The sequence below is a fragment of the Peromyscus californicus genome, unplaced genomic scaffold, assembly GCF_007827085.1.
Source record: "Peromyscus californicus insignis strain IS unplaced genomic scaffold, ASM782708v3 Scaffold_11__1_contigs__length_118956290, whole genome shotgun sequence".
NCBI lineage: Eukaryota > Metazoa > Chordata > Mammalia > Rodentia > Cricetidae > Peromyscus > Peromyscus californicus.
Window position 1 is genome coordinate 116,295,455 of NW_026294402.1, and position 18,402 is coordinate 116,313,856.

Sequence of the window (18,402 nt, forward strand, 5' to 3'; positions counted from 1 at the left end):
TGTGTGTGTGTGTGTATGTTTATAGAAACTTGAGGGGATGAAGTTTACTTCTTATTTCTTTCTTTATCTTTTACTTTTGATACTGGCAATCAAACCTAGGGCATCAGGCATGCTAACCAGTGCTCTACCACTAAAGCTACATGCCCAACCCCTTCCTTCTCAACTGCCCTGAGCCAGAGCTTATGCCTGTCACTGAAAACAAAATACTGAAGCATATTACTTTTCTTCAGAGACTACATCTTTAGAAACTGAGAGTATCAAATATTACCTGTTTTCTATAAAATAATAGAATTCCATTAAGCTATTTGTTGAAAGCCTACAGTTTGTTTCACAAATGAGCTTAGTTCAGGTTAATATTTTCTTGTTTGTTTTCTAGAGTCGTCAATTTCTGTATAGGTGAATTAACTCACATTATGACACCCCCACCACCCCCCACCACCCCCAGACAGGGTTCCTCTGTGTAGCTCTGGCTGTCCTAGAACTCAGTTCTGGCCTTGAACTCGTAGAGATTCCCCTGCTTCTGCCTCCTGAGTGCTGGGATTAAAGGTGTTCACCACCACTGCCTGGCCAAGTTATACCTCTTTATAGGCAGAAATTCTTCTAAAGAGTTTGTCCGTATTTCATTCAAAATGGAAGGCTAGACATATATTTCAATGGTAAAGCATGTGCTTAATATGCTGTCATACATTAGGAACCTCATGGGTTAATCTGTTTATCCTAGGGGGTGTGTGTGTGTGTGTGTGTGTGTGTGTGTGTGTGTGTGTGTGTACACGTACGTGTGTACGTGTGTATGGGTTTGCATCTGGCATTTTACATGGGCTCTGGGAATTCAAGCTTAGATCTTCACATTTGTGATGCAGATGTTTTGTCTATTGAGCCATCACCCCAGCCCTCACCGTAGGACAGTGGTTCTCAACCTTCCTAATGCTGCAACCCTTTAATACAGTTCCTCATGTTGTGGTGACCCCCCAACCATAACATTATTTTGTTACTACTTCCTAACTGTAATTTTGCTACTGTTGTGAATTGTAGTACAAATACCTGATAGGCGACCTCCAAAGGGGTTGATTGTGACCCATAGGTTGAAAAATCACTGCTCTAGGATATTTTAAAAAATTTTTCTGGAGATAGCAGTTTGCTTTGTTTTTATTTATATTTTATGTGTATGGGTGTTTTGCCTGCCTGCCTGTATGTCTATGTGCATCTTTAATCCCAGCACGTTGGAGGCCAGAAAGGGCATAAGATCCCTTGGAACTGGAGTTACTATGAGCTACCAGGTGGGTCTTCTGTAAGAGCAGCCAGTATTCTCAACTGCTGAGCCATCTCTAGTTGGATATGGCAGTGTTTTGTTTTTTTTTTTTTTTAAAGATTTATTTTTTTATTATGTATACAGTGTTCTGCCTGCATGTCAGAAGAGGGCACCAGATCTCATTACAGATGGTTGTGAGCCACCATATGGTTGCTGGGAATTGAACTCAGGACCTCTGGAAGAGCAGGCAGTGCTCTTAACCTTTGAGCCATCTCTCCAGCCCAAGTGTTTTTTAACCTTGCACCAAATTAAAGTCATAGCAGCTTTATTTTTTGTCTATTCTCCAATCCTAATGTGCTATAGAGAACACAAAGACTTTCCACTAACCCTTGCCTCCTGAGATTAAGTCCAGTAGAAAATGTTCTACATCAGGTTAGGTTATGATAGTTAGGCCTACATCTCTGAATGTTAGACTTCACATTTTCAAATTTATTGTGCTACTAGGAAATAAATAACTTAGTCACCTGTAAAGGAGAAACTTTGACCAGCTTTCATTTTAAAGTGGTGGTTCTCAACCTGTGGGTGGTGACACCTTTGGGATCAAACAACCCTTTCACACAGGGGTCTCCTAATACCATCAGAAAGCACAGATATTTACATTATGATTCATAATAGTAGCAAAATTACAGTTGTGAAGTACCAACAAAATAATTTTATGGCTGAGGGTCACCATAGCATGAGGAACTATATTAAAGGGTCATTTAGGAAGATTGAGAGCCACTGATTTAAAGCCTTGTGAATTTTAGGGGGAAGAAGAAAAAGAAAAACAAACAAAAAAAATCCACTTGATTTAGATGTTTCTGTGATCTTAAGAAAGCCTTGGTTGAAGCCAGTGTAGTGGCACACACCTTTAATACCAGCACTTGAGGCCAGCCTGGTCTACAGAGGGAGTTCCAGGACAGCCAGGGATACACGGAGAAACTGTTGCTCTGGCTGTCATAGAACTTACTTATATAGACCATCAAACTGGCCTCCAACTCACAAAGATCCACCTGTCTCTGCCTTCTGAGTGAGTACTACACTGGAATCTCCTAGATCTGGAGTTTAGGTGGTTGTGAACCTCCTGATGTGGGTGCTGGAAGTTGAACCCAGGTCATCTTTTAGACAGGATCTCTCTATAGTTTTATGTTGTGTTTTGTTTTCAAGACAGAGTTTTTCCATGTAACAGCTGTGGATGTCCTGGAACTTGGTTTGTAGACTAGGCTGGCCTCAAAACTCACTGGGATCTCTCCTGCCTAGAGTGCTGGGATGAAAGACTCCTGCCACCACACCCTATTGGTTTTTGTTTCTTTTATCCTACAGGCAAACATTGTACAATGATTCCAAAGATCTAAGTATGTTCTGACTTGCAGAGCTTGTATCTTTTTCTTCAAGAATCAGCTAAAGTTTTGAAATTGTTTTAAACTTTGACTTTGTCAGAGTTTAGTTTTAGGGTGTTGACACAGGGAAGTTTTCTCACATGATGGATGGTCAATAATGATCCCTCTGGTTGTCCTGTGGGGGCCCACAGAGGCTCCCTAGTGAGGTCTTACTCAAGATCTGAAAGTCTGAGCTTGCTTTGCCCAACAGGGATACGTAATGGGATGATTTGGCCAAGGACGTGGTTACCAGGTATTTTGAAGGGTCTACACTTGTTGGTACTTTATACCTCGACCTTGAAAGGGGGACGTCTTTTGCCCCTCCCCTCGCTGATATAGAAAAAGCCTATCATGAATAAAGTCCAGGTGACTGGGTATTGATTCAGGGTCCTCCTGAAGCTATCCTATGTCTCTGTCTTTCTCATTGTCTCCGTCTCTATTTCTATCTAATACTTTCTCATTCCTCACTCCTCTCCCCAAGAACCCTTCTACAGGTCGGAGCTGGCCTCTGACATTGTCCGTGACAGGTATCTGTAGTGCAGTAAAGGACAGATTGGGATAGCTAGAAATACATTAAAACTGTTAATAAAAAAAAGTAGGACTCAGTTTGTGTCTATTCTAAACATGACTTATATTTGATGTACAGTTTATTTTGATTTATACTGCTTCTTTAAATAAAATGTCCATAAGGGAAAAGACTTTGTAGAATGAGGGAGGAGATGGGATTAGGAGAGAATTATGAACTAAAACTCCATTTCTTGGGGTCCAGAGAGATGGTTCAGCAGGAAAAGGTACTTGCTGCTAAATTTGATCCTGAGTTTGATCCCTGGAACCTACATAGTGGAAGGAGAAAACTCATTCTTGCAAGTTGTCCTCTGACCTCAATACATGCTCTGTAATACATGCATACCATTCCCCCCAATAAATAAAAGGAAATGTAATAAACTTTAAAAATCTTTTTACTGAGACTCTGAACAGGTCTATATAGTCAGAACTGGTTTCTTGTTTGTTTTTGTTTTTCAAGACAGGGTTTCTCTGTGTAGCCCTACTTGTCCTGGGATTCACTCTGTAGACCAGGCTGCCCTTGAACTCAGAGATCCACCTGTCTCTGCCTCCTGAGTGCTGGGATTAAAGGCGTGCACTACCACTTCATGGTTCAAAACTGTATTTTATGGTAATACTAAAACAGGATTTGCACTTTTCAGGAAGATCTCACTTCACTGACCTGAGGGCTAATGGAATGTGTGCTTGGATATTGTGTCTTAAAGGAATGTCTGAATTTTGATTTATATATGCTAATTAACAAGTATAACCCATTAACAACAGCTTAGTAATTTAAAACAGTTCAAAAGAATATGGAGCTGGGTGTCGTTGGCGCACACCTTTAATCCCAGCTCTCGGGAGGCAGAGGCAGGTGGATCTCTGTGAGTTCGAAGCCAGCCTGGTCTACAAAGGGAGTTCCAGGATAGCCAGGACTGTTACACAGAGAAACCCTGTCTCGAGGGCTGGAGAGATGGCTCAGCCGTTAAAGACTAGGCTCACAACCAAAAAATACAAGAGAAACCCTGTCTCGAAAAACCAAAATAATAATAATAATAATAATAATAATAATGAGACCAGAATTTGTGAACAGTTTTTAGAGCGTAGTGTGTTTCTTTTTATTGTTTTTTATTGTAGACAGCATTGGTTCTTCTGAGCAACCTTTTCTCCCCTGGCTCTCAGGGAGTGGAACATGAGCGTTGAGTGTGGGTACAGTTTAGGTGATTGGCTCCAAGCAGCTGAGAGAAGAAAGCTCCAAAGACAGCATGGAAGAACTTTCCTTCTGTGTTGAGCAAAATAGACTGTTATGGAGGGAGGTACTAATTTACTGACAGGGCCTAATGGGTCACACAGCTATTAGTTAGAATACTTGGAGCTGGGAGTGTGTGCAGCTCAACACTAGAGTGCTTGATGTGCATGTGTGAGGCCATGGGCTTGATCTTTAGCTTAGCAAAACAAAACAAATATTTTTTAAAAGAGTTGTTAGTTCTGTATTAAAGGAGTCTAATATACAAGAAGGCTCTGTTAAAAAAAAAACTTCAAATCTACAATTTTTGTGCTAGAGCCATGAGTTTTAACTAAAACTCACTGTGTTAGATCTCTAAAAAACAAAGAAGAACCTTAATGTTATTAGGGTACCTCCCAGTTCTTACATGAATATTTGTATTAACTTGTTCACTGTTCTTTTTCCCTCATATATTTTGTTTCAGTTGGTCGAATTATGTTTCAGCTCTTCTCAGACATATGTCCAAAAACGTGCAAAAACTTCCTATGTCTATGCTCAGGTCAGTGAAGTTTTTAACCTGTTTTCAGTAAGAATGCCTGGCTACTTGTATCTGTATCTGCTTTAAGGTGGGGGAACTTTCATAAAAGCGTAATTGTCTGTGAAGTGAGTTTTATAGCTAAAATGTTATCATTACTTCATATGAAATGAAGTAATTGAGAAGACAGGAGGAAAAATAAATCATCTTTAAAACGATGATTCTATTTCATGTAGTACAATTTTTATGTATTAGTTTGTCAAATAGGACATCTTCAAAATTAATTTATCTTGGAAAAGTTTTATCTAAATTTCAATTTTTTAAATTACAAAACATGTTGCTTTTTATTATGCATCATTGTACATACCCTAGCCAAGCAGAAAAAAAAAATGTTAAACATTAGAAATAGCAAACTTCAATTTAAAACCTTTATTTGAACACAAAGAGACACAATGTTTGAACCAATTTATTTCATTCATCTTCATTTTTATCTCCTGTAGCACATAGAATTGTTTCTGGATCAGTTTAATACATAAACTGCTTTGTGTTACTTATTTTGGTTTGTACGTTATGTATGTTTGCTACATACATTGTGTCTTACATCTCTCACGGTATCAGCACATGGGAGGGATTTGACTGCAGATTAGCTTGTTGGTTATTCCCATAGAATGATGGTTTGTAGCTAAACTTCTTTTTTTCCCCCCCAGGGGAGAAAGGCCTTGGGAAAACAACTGGGAAGAAGTTATGTTACAAAGGTTCTACATTCCACCGTGTGGTTAAAAACTTTATGATTCAGGGTGGGGACTTCAGTGAAGGTAGAGTTAAAAGTTATATTCCTAATAAATCCATCTGTCACTTTTTAAAGAATCTCATTATTGCTTTTAATGGTGAATATTATGTCACAGAATGATGTGAATATTGTGTCCTCAGTGCATCATTGTTGGATGAACAGATGTTACAGATCGAGAACTTGTGAAAAAGTAAAAGACTATGATGTATTGTATGTAGTTTATTTTAGTGACATTATAACTATCTCATAGATTACCTTCCAGTGAACACCACAGTACTGTCCAGTTACAGCTATTCTAGAAATTTCTTAGTGTGACTACTACTTGAAATAAATGGGTCATAGAATAGAGATCATTTTTCTGATAGTACTTATCATGATATTTTAAAGATTAAATTAATTGAATGCACCTAGAATCATGGTTTTTTTTTTTGTAGCAGGTAAAAGGTTCAAGATTTCCTTCAGGATATTGAGGTCATCAAAAATAATTAATTGGGCTGGGAAGGTAGCTGAATGGTAGAGCACTTGCTTGGTATATACCAAGCCCTGGTTTCAATCTGAAGTACTGCAATAATGATGATGATGATGATAATAATAATAATAATAATTGTAATAGAGGTGGATGTGGTGGCGTCCACCTATAATTATAACACTTGGGAGGTAGAGGTTAGGGATTTTGAGTTTAAGGTCACACTGACTTACACTAGTGAGGCCGTGTCTTAAATCTAAAGCAAATGGAGCTGGCAAGGTACTCAGCAGGTAAAGGTACTTGTGATCAAGCCTGATGACCTGAGTTCAATCCCTGGGACTCACATGGTGGAAGGAGAGAACTAACTCTTGCAAGTTGTCCTTTGACCTCCACGTTTACACTGTTGCACACATACATAATGTGTGCATACACTAGTAGATGTTTAAAAGATACCAATTTTCATGTGTTGAATATTTCAAGTTTTCATTATGGCTCATTGTTTTCAGGTAATGGAAAAGGTGGAGAATCAATTTATGGTGGATACTTTAAAGGTAAGGCCTGGTATTTTGTGTTTTTTTTGTTTCAGTTCTGATATAAAGCAAGTTTGGTCGCATACTTTAATGAGAAGAGGTTTACTTGTAGTTCACGTTTTGCATGAAACTAATGCTGCATGAAAATACTTTATTTGCATGAGTTTGGGGATAAATTATATTGTAATATATAACTTTTAATTGACAAGATTAATTAAGGCTAACTTTAAGGTTAAACATGACTTTCAGCATGGAGGTTAGGCAACTATATACATGAAAACTCCTATCTTCCTGCCTAAAACTGTCAACATATTCTTTTGTTTATAGAGAATGTGGTCTTTTGCAAAATGAAAAGGTAAGAGAACGAAGCTCAGTAACACAAACTCCACTCTGCTCCCTTGTGCCCTCCTAATAAATCCACGGACAGTCTGGTCAGGTGGTGGCTGGATGTCTGTATTGTTTGAAGACTTGGAAAATCTATGTGATTTCATACATGCATCTGTGCCTTTGTTTCTTTACAATTGGTTATTAGTTCTACATCAGGGAAAAAAGAATCTAGTTGTGGTTCCCCCCCCAAACCAAGCAATTTCTTTGAATAAAAGTTGGTATTTTTTCCTTTCTCAAAGGTTTGTATATTTTCTTTTGTGTACTAGAACTTTACGGTTGTATTTTACTCCTACAGTAGTAACATTTCATAAGTCTAACTATTGCACTTCCCCAAAAAGCCTTAGAAAAGTCAGTTGCAGGGATTTACAGTGGGCTCCAGCATTGCTGGACTGTGATGCTGTCAAAGCTTCAGTGTGTAATGGTCTTTTATATTTCCTTTGGGGAAAATGGATCACTACTCTTTTTTCAGAAGCCTGTCCCCAAGGTAATCATTTCTTTACAGTTTTATGTTTCTGTTTGTTCTAAAGAAAGATTTGTTTGTATGAATGTAAAAGGAAATTTGTTTTAAAGATGTTTCTTCCAAATACTTAACCAGGCCTGACCCTGCTTAATTTCTGATATTAGAGGAGATCAGGCGCATCCAGAGTGATATGGCTGTCCAATTTTAAAGATAGTCTACTGAATTAAAGCCATCTGTAAGTGATGGTGATGGCAGATTTTTTTCCCCTTTCTAGCTTGTTCTAATGGCATGTAGCAACTTACACTTAATGTTGTGGGCCGCATTAATGTGGCTATTCCCTGTGGCAGATGCTTTTGTATCTTAAGATTGTATTTTGCCTTTTAAAATGTTAGTTTCATACAACTTTCTTCCATAGGTAATTTTGTGATCCTTTTGATACTTAATTTAATTTGATATTTTCCTAAAACTTAATATATGTAATATTTTTGTTTTCATAGACCAGCTTGACTTCAGTAGAATAATAAATTTACCTTACAAATGCTAAGCATTTAAGATTAGGCTTATTAAACTCACCTACGTATAGTTCATGTGTCAGGCTAATTGGAAACTTGAAGGAAATACATTGAACTGTAGATATTTTTCTAAAAATTTTTTGACTGGTCTTCCTTGAGAGTCAATAGTTTATATATCATTTAGCCAAGTGTGTTACTGCTGGAAGTGACTGTTCTAAGGCTGTTTGTACAGTGTTAAATACCTGTTCTTTTCCTCAAGGCTTTAATTAGTATCTTTTCGGCCTTTTTGTGCTTTTGTTACTTGATTAGTTAATTTTTTTTTCTAAATATTGCCAAATATCTTACCTACCAGAAGAGGAATTTCATCCTTTGCTTTCAATTTAGTACTTGAACATGACTTTAAAAGCTGCTTATAATTGGAGACTAACAAATTTGTGTTTTCTTCAAACAGATGAAAACTTTATTCTCAAACATGACAGAGCGTTCCTTTTGTCAATGGCAAACCGAGGGAAACATACCAATGGTTCCCAGTTTTTCATGTGAGTAGGCATAATGCAGAGATGAGCTTTTCCAACAGAGAAGCGCTGTTCATGAGAAAGATGGGATAGCTAACCTCATTTTACTGCTCAAACACTTGACAGCTTTGGTTTGGCTCTGTGTTTCTGATGTTACGTAGTAACTGTAATCTCTAATGGCTTCTTCAACGCTCAGCACATATCCTGGATTTGAAGAATGGAACCGAAAAATGTAACCTGAAGGCACATACTGTTTCCAGAATATGCTGCCATCATGAGGAAGGAATTTGACTGTAGCCTTTTCCTCATTTGAAGGCTCAGTTTAGAAATCTAGATTGGAATAGGAACTCATGATGAACATGCAAAAATTGTTCATGATGTAGCCTAGTGGGATGTGGCAGCGCACGCCTTTAATCCTAGCACTTGGGAAGCAGAGGCAGGCCGATCTCTGAGTTGGGGGCCATCCTGGTCTACAGAGTGAGTTCCAGGACAGCTAGAGCTATAGAGCTACATAGTGAGACCTTGTCTCCAAAAAAAAGGAAAAGGAGAAAAAAAAATTTGTCTATGATGGACCCCTAGGCATAAAATGGTTTGGGTAAATCATCATGTGAGGTTTTGTTTTTGTTTTCTCTCTTACTATGAGCTTGTTTTGAGAGAGGTAACATTATTCTCTAAAAGGAGGTATAGTAAAATTATTAACTCAACATTGGCTGTCATTTTCCCAAAATTTGTAAATATTACTCAACAAACTTTAAAGTACTAAATTTTCTTTTCAAAGAGCCAAATAACTTTTGGGTTGGCTCTGTGGTTCAGTGTTGGTAGAGCACTTGACACATAAGCCCAACAACCTGAGTTTGATCCCCAGAACCCACATAGAGGTAGAAGGAGAAAACCAACTCTGCAAAGTTGTCTTCCAATCTCCACATGTGTGCCTACATACACATACAGATGTCATACACAGTAATAATGTTTTTTTCTTGTTTGTATATGCATGTACAACCAAAGACTAGATTCTCATGTAAAAATTCTAAGTAAAACCTTTGGCATACTTTTAATTACATTCTTATCTAAACTTATTTTTTATTATCTCATCATATAAAATATGAAAGGTAATTGCCCAGCATGCAGCTTAATAGTTTTGATAGTAATCTCTGTTGTTCTGTGTATGTTGGAGAAATATCTTATTCATGGTTTATCACATTTTCTTTTACATCTTTCTGAATGGATAAATATGAATAGCGCTTCTCTGTCTTTAAAGGAGTCAATTATTCATATAAAAAACTCACATTTTAAGTTTGAAAGATTCCCAACATGATCTGAAGAAGTTCAGATAAGGGGCATTCTGTTCGTAAAGATGTCCTAAAAATGGAAAGCTAGTAGAAGGTGATCGTGCTGGAGTTACAGGGGAAGGAAACCTGAGACAGTCACTTATGTGCCCTGTTTTGATTCCACAGATGGTTAGTTACACCTTTTTTCACTGGAGTACTTTTCCTAGTCTTACCCTTTGTTGGGGGTGGGGGCAGTGCAAAGTAAAGAGGTAGATTTTCAAAAACTTTTTTGTAGTAACTCCTTGTCAAAGCTGTTTGCTCTAAGGCCTCTTTGTTTCCATTTTTAAGCTTATCTGAACTGTGAACATGAAAAACTAACAATTCATTTGTCAGGATGGTGCCATCTGAGGGCTCTAAAGTTTCTTTTTTATATCATTACATTTAAAATTTGCCTTATCAGGTAGTATCAATTTTTGCCTTTATTGCATATAGTTAGCTTATTTATACAGACCTCTGTTGCTATCCTATTACCTTATCATTTTAATAGCTGCTTAAATCTCTAGAAACATTTAGTAAAGGCATTACTGCTTTCTGTGTGGCCTAATTTTGCATTGGACTGCTGTTTAAAGAAGAACGCCAAATGAAAAATTTAAATCAATAAATTAAAAATAAAAAATTTAAGCTTGTTTTCATAATTAACTATAGATAGCACTAAAATCACTGGATGCGTGAAAAAAATTTCTATCTTTAGTTTGGTGAAATTTATTTGAAACTTCCTTGTGGAGAGGAGTTCACAGTCTTGGAGGTAATTGAACATTTTCACCCACACAAAGTTTGTTCTAATTTTTTTTTAAGTGACTTGTGTGCCTAAGTGTTGCTTTATGCTGGCTGAAAATTCCAGTTTCCACAGGTCACAGATAAAAATCAAACTAATGTTCACATTTCTGAACAAAATATCCTGAAAGAGATGGTAGCCAATAAAGGAGAAGTCTTGAAACTCTGTATCTTGCAAGCCAATGTCCTTTTGGAGCTGGAAATAGTAAAAAGAATAATGTACTGTCTTTAAGTTGTGTGTGTAATCATAGATAGACCTACCCAGTAGCTTTCCTGGAACAGCTCTGGGCTTTTGTTCTTTGACCACACATCTCCTGTGGCACCTTGAGTAGCAGTTCTGAAACAGAAAGCAAGAGAGGCTTCAGATGTGTCTTATAGATTGTTTCATTGGTCTTGCAAGGACTTGTAAAAACATCTGCACAAAATGGTACTCAGTTTGTGTCCCACAAATCTTTTACAGTTCCCAAGGAGTAAATTTGGTGCTGTTAGTGTGGCATGTGGAAGCCCTCGGGTATTATTGTGCTCTGTGCACTATTGTCTTGATGCTCACACATTTAGCAACTTCTCTTCCTAAGGTGTACGCTGTTTTCACCAATATAATTTTACATATATTGTTTTTAGTGGCTTAAACTCTGTGTGTGTGTGTTGTGTGTGTGTGTGAAGAGAGAGAATATAGCAGATATATATTTTATGATCATACATAGTGAAGATGAGGTTTTCTTTACAGCTGTTTATAATTTAACTATTAGCTGCTTGTATTAACTGCTGTATGAACTGGTGCTTCTGTTTGGGGAGCTTATATAGAAGAAGAAAAGACATTTTTTTGGGAGTAGTAGTGCTCAAGAAATGGGAAGGAAATGGTTTGTGGCCCCATCTTCATAAAGTTCTAAGGAAATAAGAGTTCATATTGAAACTTTTTTTAAAATGAATTTAGAATCTTGGAACCACACTCACCAAGTCAACCCCTGTTAGTGTTTACTCATTTTGTCATTTTCTGTTCATTTTTTAGGTCAAGTATTTTAAAAAAACAAAACAAAAAAATAATAATAAAACAATAAATGCTCTAGGGCAGAAAGTGTAGTTCAGGGATAGAGAGTTTGCCTTGTATGTGCAAGGCTGTAGGTTCAGTCACCAGCACTGCAGAAAGCAGGTGAAGCAGTGAACGAGTCAGGTAAAAACTGTAGAATTAGAGATCATGTGGGACAAGTTTAATGTTGTATAGAGAATGAATGCTAAATAAGGAAGAAAAGACATGCCCAGTCTAGGCTGCTCTAGAGTCTTCTCTCACATTCTGGAAGAAAATGTTAAGACAGGAGAAGAAAGCTGCTGACGGACGGCATGCTCCAGGGTCATAAGCACTGTGTTCTGAGTCACTGTGGTTAAGTATCAGAGTCAGGGACATTCTGCTGCAAAAGAAAATGACAATTGGGGAGACTTGGTTTAGCTGTCATAGATAGTGATAATTCTGGTGCTAATTTATATTGCCTATAATCATTGAGAAGCTAGGAAAGCATTATCAAACAATGATTAGAAAGGCCAGTTTATAACTTTTGTTATTACTACTTTCGTGGGATGGAATATGTACCTAGCTGTCAGGAAGCCTGGTGTGGCTCATACCTGTGATTCCCTGCACTCAGGTGGCTGTGGAAGAAGAACAGCTGTGGATTTGAGTACAGAGTAAGTTCCGAGTTATCCTAGGACACACAGCACAAGAAATCTGTCTCAAAAAGCCACACACACACACACATACACACACAAAGAAATCTTGGTTTTAGTTCTGTTTTTCTGTACCCTGAGTTAATTTTTTTACTCTCTTTGTTATTTATAAAAACCTATGTCTTTGTGTGTGTGCATGCGTGCATGTTCTCAAGTGTACTTGAGAGCAGAAGTTAGAAGTTGACATCAGGGGCTGGAGAGATGGCTCAGTGGTTAAGAGCACTGACTGCTCTTCCAGAGGACTTGGGTTCAATTCCCATACCCACATGGCAGCTAACAACTGTCTGTAACTCCAAGATCTGACACCCTCACACAGACATACATGCAGGCAAAACACCAATGCAAATAAAATAAAAATAAAAATTAATTTTAAAAAAAAGTTGACATTAGGTATCTTTCTTTGTCAGCCCTTCTCCCTTATTTTTTTTTGAGACAGTTTCTCACTGAAGCTGGAACTCTCCAGATTCTCCTAGACTAGCTGGCTGGAAAACTCCAGTAACCCTCCTTCCTCTGCCCTTCCCAGTTCCAGCATTACAGGTACATGCTCTTACCAGCTATTATGTGGGTGCTGGCTATCAGAACCAGGGTCACTCATGCTTACACAGTAAGTACCCACTGAGCCATCTACCTAGCCCCAAATAGCCCTATTTTTAAGATAAATTATAAACACTTTGGTACAAAAATGTCATGGAAGAAAGAGCATGTCTTATAGAAAGACCCTAAATTTCTGAATATATGGAATGATTTGTGTACAAGCATTCTTTAAAAGAAGTTCTTCTATAGCTACCTAATTTTCATCAGTCAGAAAAGCACCTCAAAAAGACTTAGGACTCATCTTGTCTAAACCAGGAGCTGCAGCATTCACTCCCTCAGCTGCTACGAAAATAATTATCAGGGCAAGCCTTTTTTTTTTTTTTTTTTTTTTTTTTTTTTTTAAGTATTTTGTGCACATGAGTGTTTTCCCTGCATGTCTGTGTACCATGTGCATGCAATGCCCTCAGAGGCCAGAAGAGGGCATTGGATCCTCTGGGACTGGAATTGTGAGCCACCTTGTGGGTGCTGGGCATTCAGTGCTCTTATGTTGAACCATCTCTCCAGCCCCAGTGTAGGCCTTTTATGGCTTCAAAGCTTTGGTGAATAGACTGTCACTGGCCACTATTTCTGGTCATGATAATTTTTATGAAAAGAAAAGCTCAACTTGACCTTTAAACAAAATTTGTTTTTTTTCTTTTTCTCAGTGCTGGTGATCAGACTTATGATTTTATAAATGCTGGACAAGCAGTCCTCTAAACTGAGGTTGGCTGCAACTCAGAGACCCACTTGCCTCTGCTTCCATGTGCTGGCATTAAAGACATGTACCTCTACACCCAGCCTGTTGATTTTATATAGATATGAGGTTCTTTCCTCCCCATTTTCATATGTGTGGCGTCAGTGTACCACATGGACTCAGTGCCTCTGGAGGCCCTCCGAGGGCACCGTGTCCCCTGAGACTGGGTTACACAGCTGGTTGTGAGCCGCCCTGGGCTGCTAGCAAATGAGCTCTGGTCCTGAGGAGCAGCGAGTGCTCTGGACCACTGAGCCACATCTCTAATGCCCAGCTTACTCCAGAGGTCATAAAATAGGCAGGGCACGTGATCTAGGATTGTTTTATATCATCTAAGAATCAGACTTACAATCTAATGAGAGAGGAACACTTGTTGCAAGGTAGGAAACAAGGAGAGGAAAGAAGCAGCTGTTTTTTATATAATGGTTTTATAAATCTGTGTTGACACTTTGGTGAGCAGAAGTAAATTTGGGAGAGCAATGTCCCACCCACACATTCATAAATTTGTGTGAGAAGAAATGGTAGGAAATGTCATGACCTCAGACAGTCCACTTTTTTTGTTGCTGCTTTGGGCTTGGTTTTGTTTTTAGGGGAAGTAATAACTTCATATGCTAACTTCAGAAATTTTTTTAAGAGGGAAGGAGTTTGTGATATTTGAACTCAAAGCCACTTTCTCTGAATATCAGATGTCGTTTCTAACACTCGGGCTTAGATTTACTGAGTGCTTGTGCGGCATACATGTTAGCAGTCAGGAAGAGATGTTGTGTCTAGTTACCATTTCTGTGTATTTCCTTTGTATTAGAGCTGAGTTTCAGAAGGTTATTCTGAGTGACCGTGGGGACACAGCATTGTGAGTTGCCCACTGCCTGAACACAAGCTCCCCTCTTTGTGACAGCTGTAGTTTCAGGCTGTGAAGGAACGAGTTGTATGTCAAAGATGACATTAGAATAGTTGTTTTTAGTGCCCTCTTACTTTAGGCCTGGAGTGCCTTTCTGTTTTACTGAAAAGAAAAACTGCATGATTTAAAACTTTTTTTTTTGTGACACTAATACATGTATCATCTCATGTATATGAGAGATTCTAATTTACTTTTAAAGATTTTACTTAATACACCTAAATTCCTGGCAATTTTTTGTTTGTGGTATAGTTGGGTTTTTGGTTTATGTAGTCATAGTTTTTTGTTTTGTTTTGTTTTATTTTTAGGTTTTATTAGTTAAAATTCATCAGTGTGTATTCTTAAAAAAATAATTCTCATAAAGGGAAAAATCAGATTAGATGTAAGTCCTGTGGCCAGGATTTGAGTTTATGCTCTAAGGCTGTCACCTCTGTTGCCTTTTGAGCCTCAGAGGAGATCCTAAAGTTCTAATTGTGCCCTTATGACTATTTTTATTAATTCTGTCCAATGACTTAACAGCTTGAGTACGTACAACAAGCAGTGAGCATAGTCCAGACTCTGCCCAAATCATTTTCCACTTACGTTGATATTTATAATATGTCAGTTCTGTTATGTTGCGATATATAACCAAAAATGGGTTTGAAAGGCAGAAGCGTGAAAATGAACTGAAATAGTTAAGTTCTTTAAGTTCTGTTTTGAATGATTTGAACTTGGTATTTGTAGGGGGAGAGGGGATCATTGCTTTCTACTATAAGTTCCTACTTCTAGTATTTGGATTTGTATATCTGTGTTCATATTCAAGATGCATTACCTTTTTGAGAAAGATGGCATAGCTAGTCTCTGGGATTATAAATGGAGCTTTAATGTTTTGTTAGCTGTTACCATCCCCTGTGTTAAAATACCATCAGTCTGAGAAGATCTCCACAAGGCTTTTCTAAAACAATATTCATCTCTTCATAAATATCTTATGAAAGAAAATTTAGAGCCCTCCATTTTAAAAAGCTTTCTTGCTTTGCATAAAACTATAAAATTTTAATTTCAAAGTTATATTGATATTAGAACATAGATTCAGTCTTGTCTTAAAAGTGTATTACAATTTATTTCTTGCCATTTTTGTGTAAAATTTGCAGAAAGAGTGTTACACCGTGCGCTCCAAAGGTAATGTCTCATTACTCTAAGGCTCTCTCTCTTTTTCTTTGCCTTTGTTTCTTTAATCCTATTGTTATATGTATTGAAACATTTTAAGGAAAAAAAAAAGCTTTCTGCTTGTTCTGTGTAGCAGCAGTGTATGTAAAACAAGGGTGTTTGTTGCTTATGGTTAACTAAGAAGTACAGTTCATTTCAGTGGCTCTTGTGTGCACTGGGCGGTGTTTTACATTAGGATTTTAGAAGGTAGTAAGGTCCAAAGCTGGTCTGATGATGGCATAAGTGTAGTTTATTCTTTGGAACAATAGCAATACTCTTCAGTTTCTAGGGTTTGTGATTTAAATGAACCCTTGCAGTAACTGTTTTAAGTAGATTCAGGGGCTGGAGTGACCGTGTCTCTAAGTGATAGGAGAAAACAGAAACATGTGAGCACTAAAGCTTTATAGTCTGACTTTTTTTTTGTCTTTGTTTCTCCTTTGCTTTAATAAGTGTGTATAAACTTACACATCTCTGCTCAGCTCTGGTCTTCCGAGTCTTCATTTACTGTGTGTATATCACTGGCACAAGTGACACCATTGAGAACACTGGATGTAGTAAAGAGTTGGTGGGTGGGGTGTCTCTGTCTGCTTTAATAGACTTGGCTGAGCACATGGTCCCTCCTGCCCTTCTGTTACCCTGTGGTCTGTTGACTGTTTATCATGTGTACTGTCAACACAGTGTCAGTGAGCCTGCCTTACAGTGAGTCCTCCTGGAATTTGTAGGCTCAGATCCAGAGAGTTCCTTTTTTTGTGAAATACTGTTCATGTTCTTACTATATATTCTATCCCAGTTAAGGTGCAAGCTAATATTTCTGTGTCCTGAATTGTAGGTGCCAGGAAATTAAATGATTCACATTGGTTTGAACCCTGAGCAGATTGAAAGTTGTCCTCAGAGGCAGAGATGACCCTTTCCTCTGTTCATGTGTACACTAAGGACTGGGTTTGTTTATCGACCAGTTTTCATTTGAATTAAACACAGAACTAGGGCCTGACCATGTAGTTCAGTGGTTGAGCATGTTCCTAGCACATGTGAGGGACCTGGGTTCATTCTCAAGATGAGACAGATTATCTATTCCCAAGCTTGAATGTCCTAAGATCACTGTTCCATCCTCAGTTAGTCTGAGTATGTGTTGCTTCAGGTATTTGGAATTTGCTTCAAGAGTTTGCCCTACATGTCTTATACAGTATTAGATGAGGTGGCAGTTGAATTGGACTTGGTGTGCTAGAAAAATCTGTAGGCTCTTCTCAATACTAGATTCCTGAGAGTGAGGCCCAAGAAAGGAGGAGTGTATCTAATCAGTAAACAACCATGTGCCTTCATCTTCTGCATGGCAGAGCAGTTTTATCTTTCTGGAAGCACCCTTACACCTTCTTAGGAGGGGTTTCTGTCTAGCTTGTGTGTTGGTTTCTGTTTTGATAAAGTTCTACAATAGAGGAAGCATCTTGTTTCACAGCTGTTGTCTGCCATGGCTTCTGGGTGATTGTTTCATAGTGTCAATGTTTGTGGCTTACCAGTTTGTTAGATTTTCTTCATTTCTTTCCCTTTTTTCGTTACCTGTTTTTATTTTTATTTTACAATTATACTGTCTTTAATTTCTGCTCAGTTTTCTAAGATATATTTGAGACTTGTGACTTTAAAACTCAAAATTCATTTAAAGTTCTGAAACTTAAGTTGACATTAAAATTTTTAAAGTTAAATTCTATCTATACTCCTCTAACAGAACTGGATACTCTTAAAGTAAGTATAAGCATTGCAGTCTCTTGTACAGTAATGGTTTTTGGCATTGTTGTAAAGGTTAGATTGTGCTCTGTTCACGTGTCTTAGAATGGCTTTAAAACGTACATAGAAATGCATATGAGTTTTTCTTACACAAGTGACTGCTTTAATATGGCCTGATAGCTCATCTGTCTTTTATCTTTACTAGTTAAGGTTCTGGTGGTCTAATGCTGATCAAGCTATCCACTTTTGAATTTTTGCATTACAATTCACATACAAAGATCTATGAAAATGTTATGGGAAAACCAGCTTGGATTCAAAATATCTTAACCAAGTATACCCCACAGAGTTCTCAACAATGACAGTGGGACATTCACAGAGCAGCTAGCGGGGTGTTTTCTGGACCATGGAAATTGAAGATGTCAATAATACCCCCCTCATTTCTTACTTTACTGTAAGGAGCATCTGCAGTTTAAAAGCCCCTCCCTATTGCATTTTCAAGAGTGTGAGTGGTGAGGCTTGAGTGAAAGAAGAGGGGCAGGTAGTTCTGTAGATAGGGATAGGACTCCTGAGGCTTCTCCATTGCCTACCTTAAAGTATATGCAGACTGTCTCAGTCTTAAATAACAAATAGAAGAGCCAGTGGGTGTGTGGCCAGTGTTCATCACTCCTTTGTGTGGGGTAGGGCCTTCCTCCTCGTTTAATTCTGCTGGGAAATTTTTTTTTAATGTTTGTTTCTGTTGCCATTATTGTTTTTGATTTGAGAGTAAATTTAATTTCAGTGTGTACTCTGTACATTTTTTATAGCGCAAATGAAACCTATCTCATATATTCTAAT

The 18,402-nt window shown here is 37.9% G+C and overlaps 1 protein-coding gene across 9 annotated transcripts in view; it reads left to right on the forward strand.

Annotated features, from left to right (window-relative positions):
- Nucleotides 1-18,402, forward strand: part of Nktr (natural killer cell triggering receptor) — a 40,883-nt gene that overhangs the window by 2,787 nt on the left and 19,694 nt on the right. For 2 of the 9 annotated variants that reach the window (XM_052724861.1, XM_052724869.1), the window contains exons 3-6: nt 4,917-4,991; nt 5,675-5,782; nt 6,730-6,774; nt 8,564-8,651. In XM_052724861.1, coding sequence (XP_052580821.1) covers nt 4,917-4,991; nt 5,675-5,782; nt 6,730-6,774; nt 8,564-8,651 — 316 coding nt within the window. Of the gene's footprint in view, nt 1-4,916; nt 4,992-5,674; nt 5,783-6,729; nt 7,625-8,563; nt 8,652-15,790; nt 15,823-18,402 lie in introns of those variants that run through there. The other 7 variants (XM_052724845.1, XM_052724853.1, XM_052724884.1 and 4 more) reach the window with 6 other exon arrangements.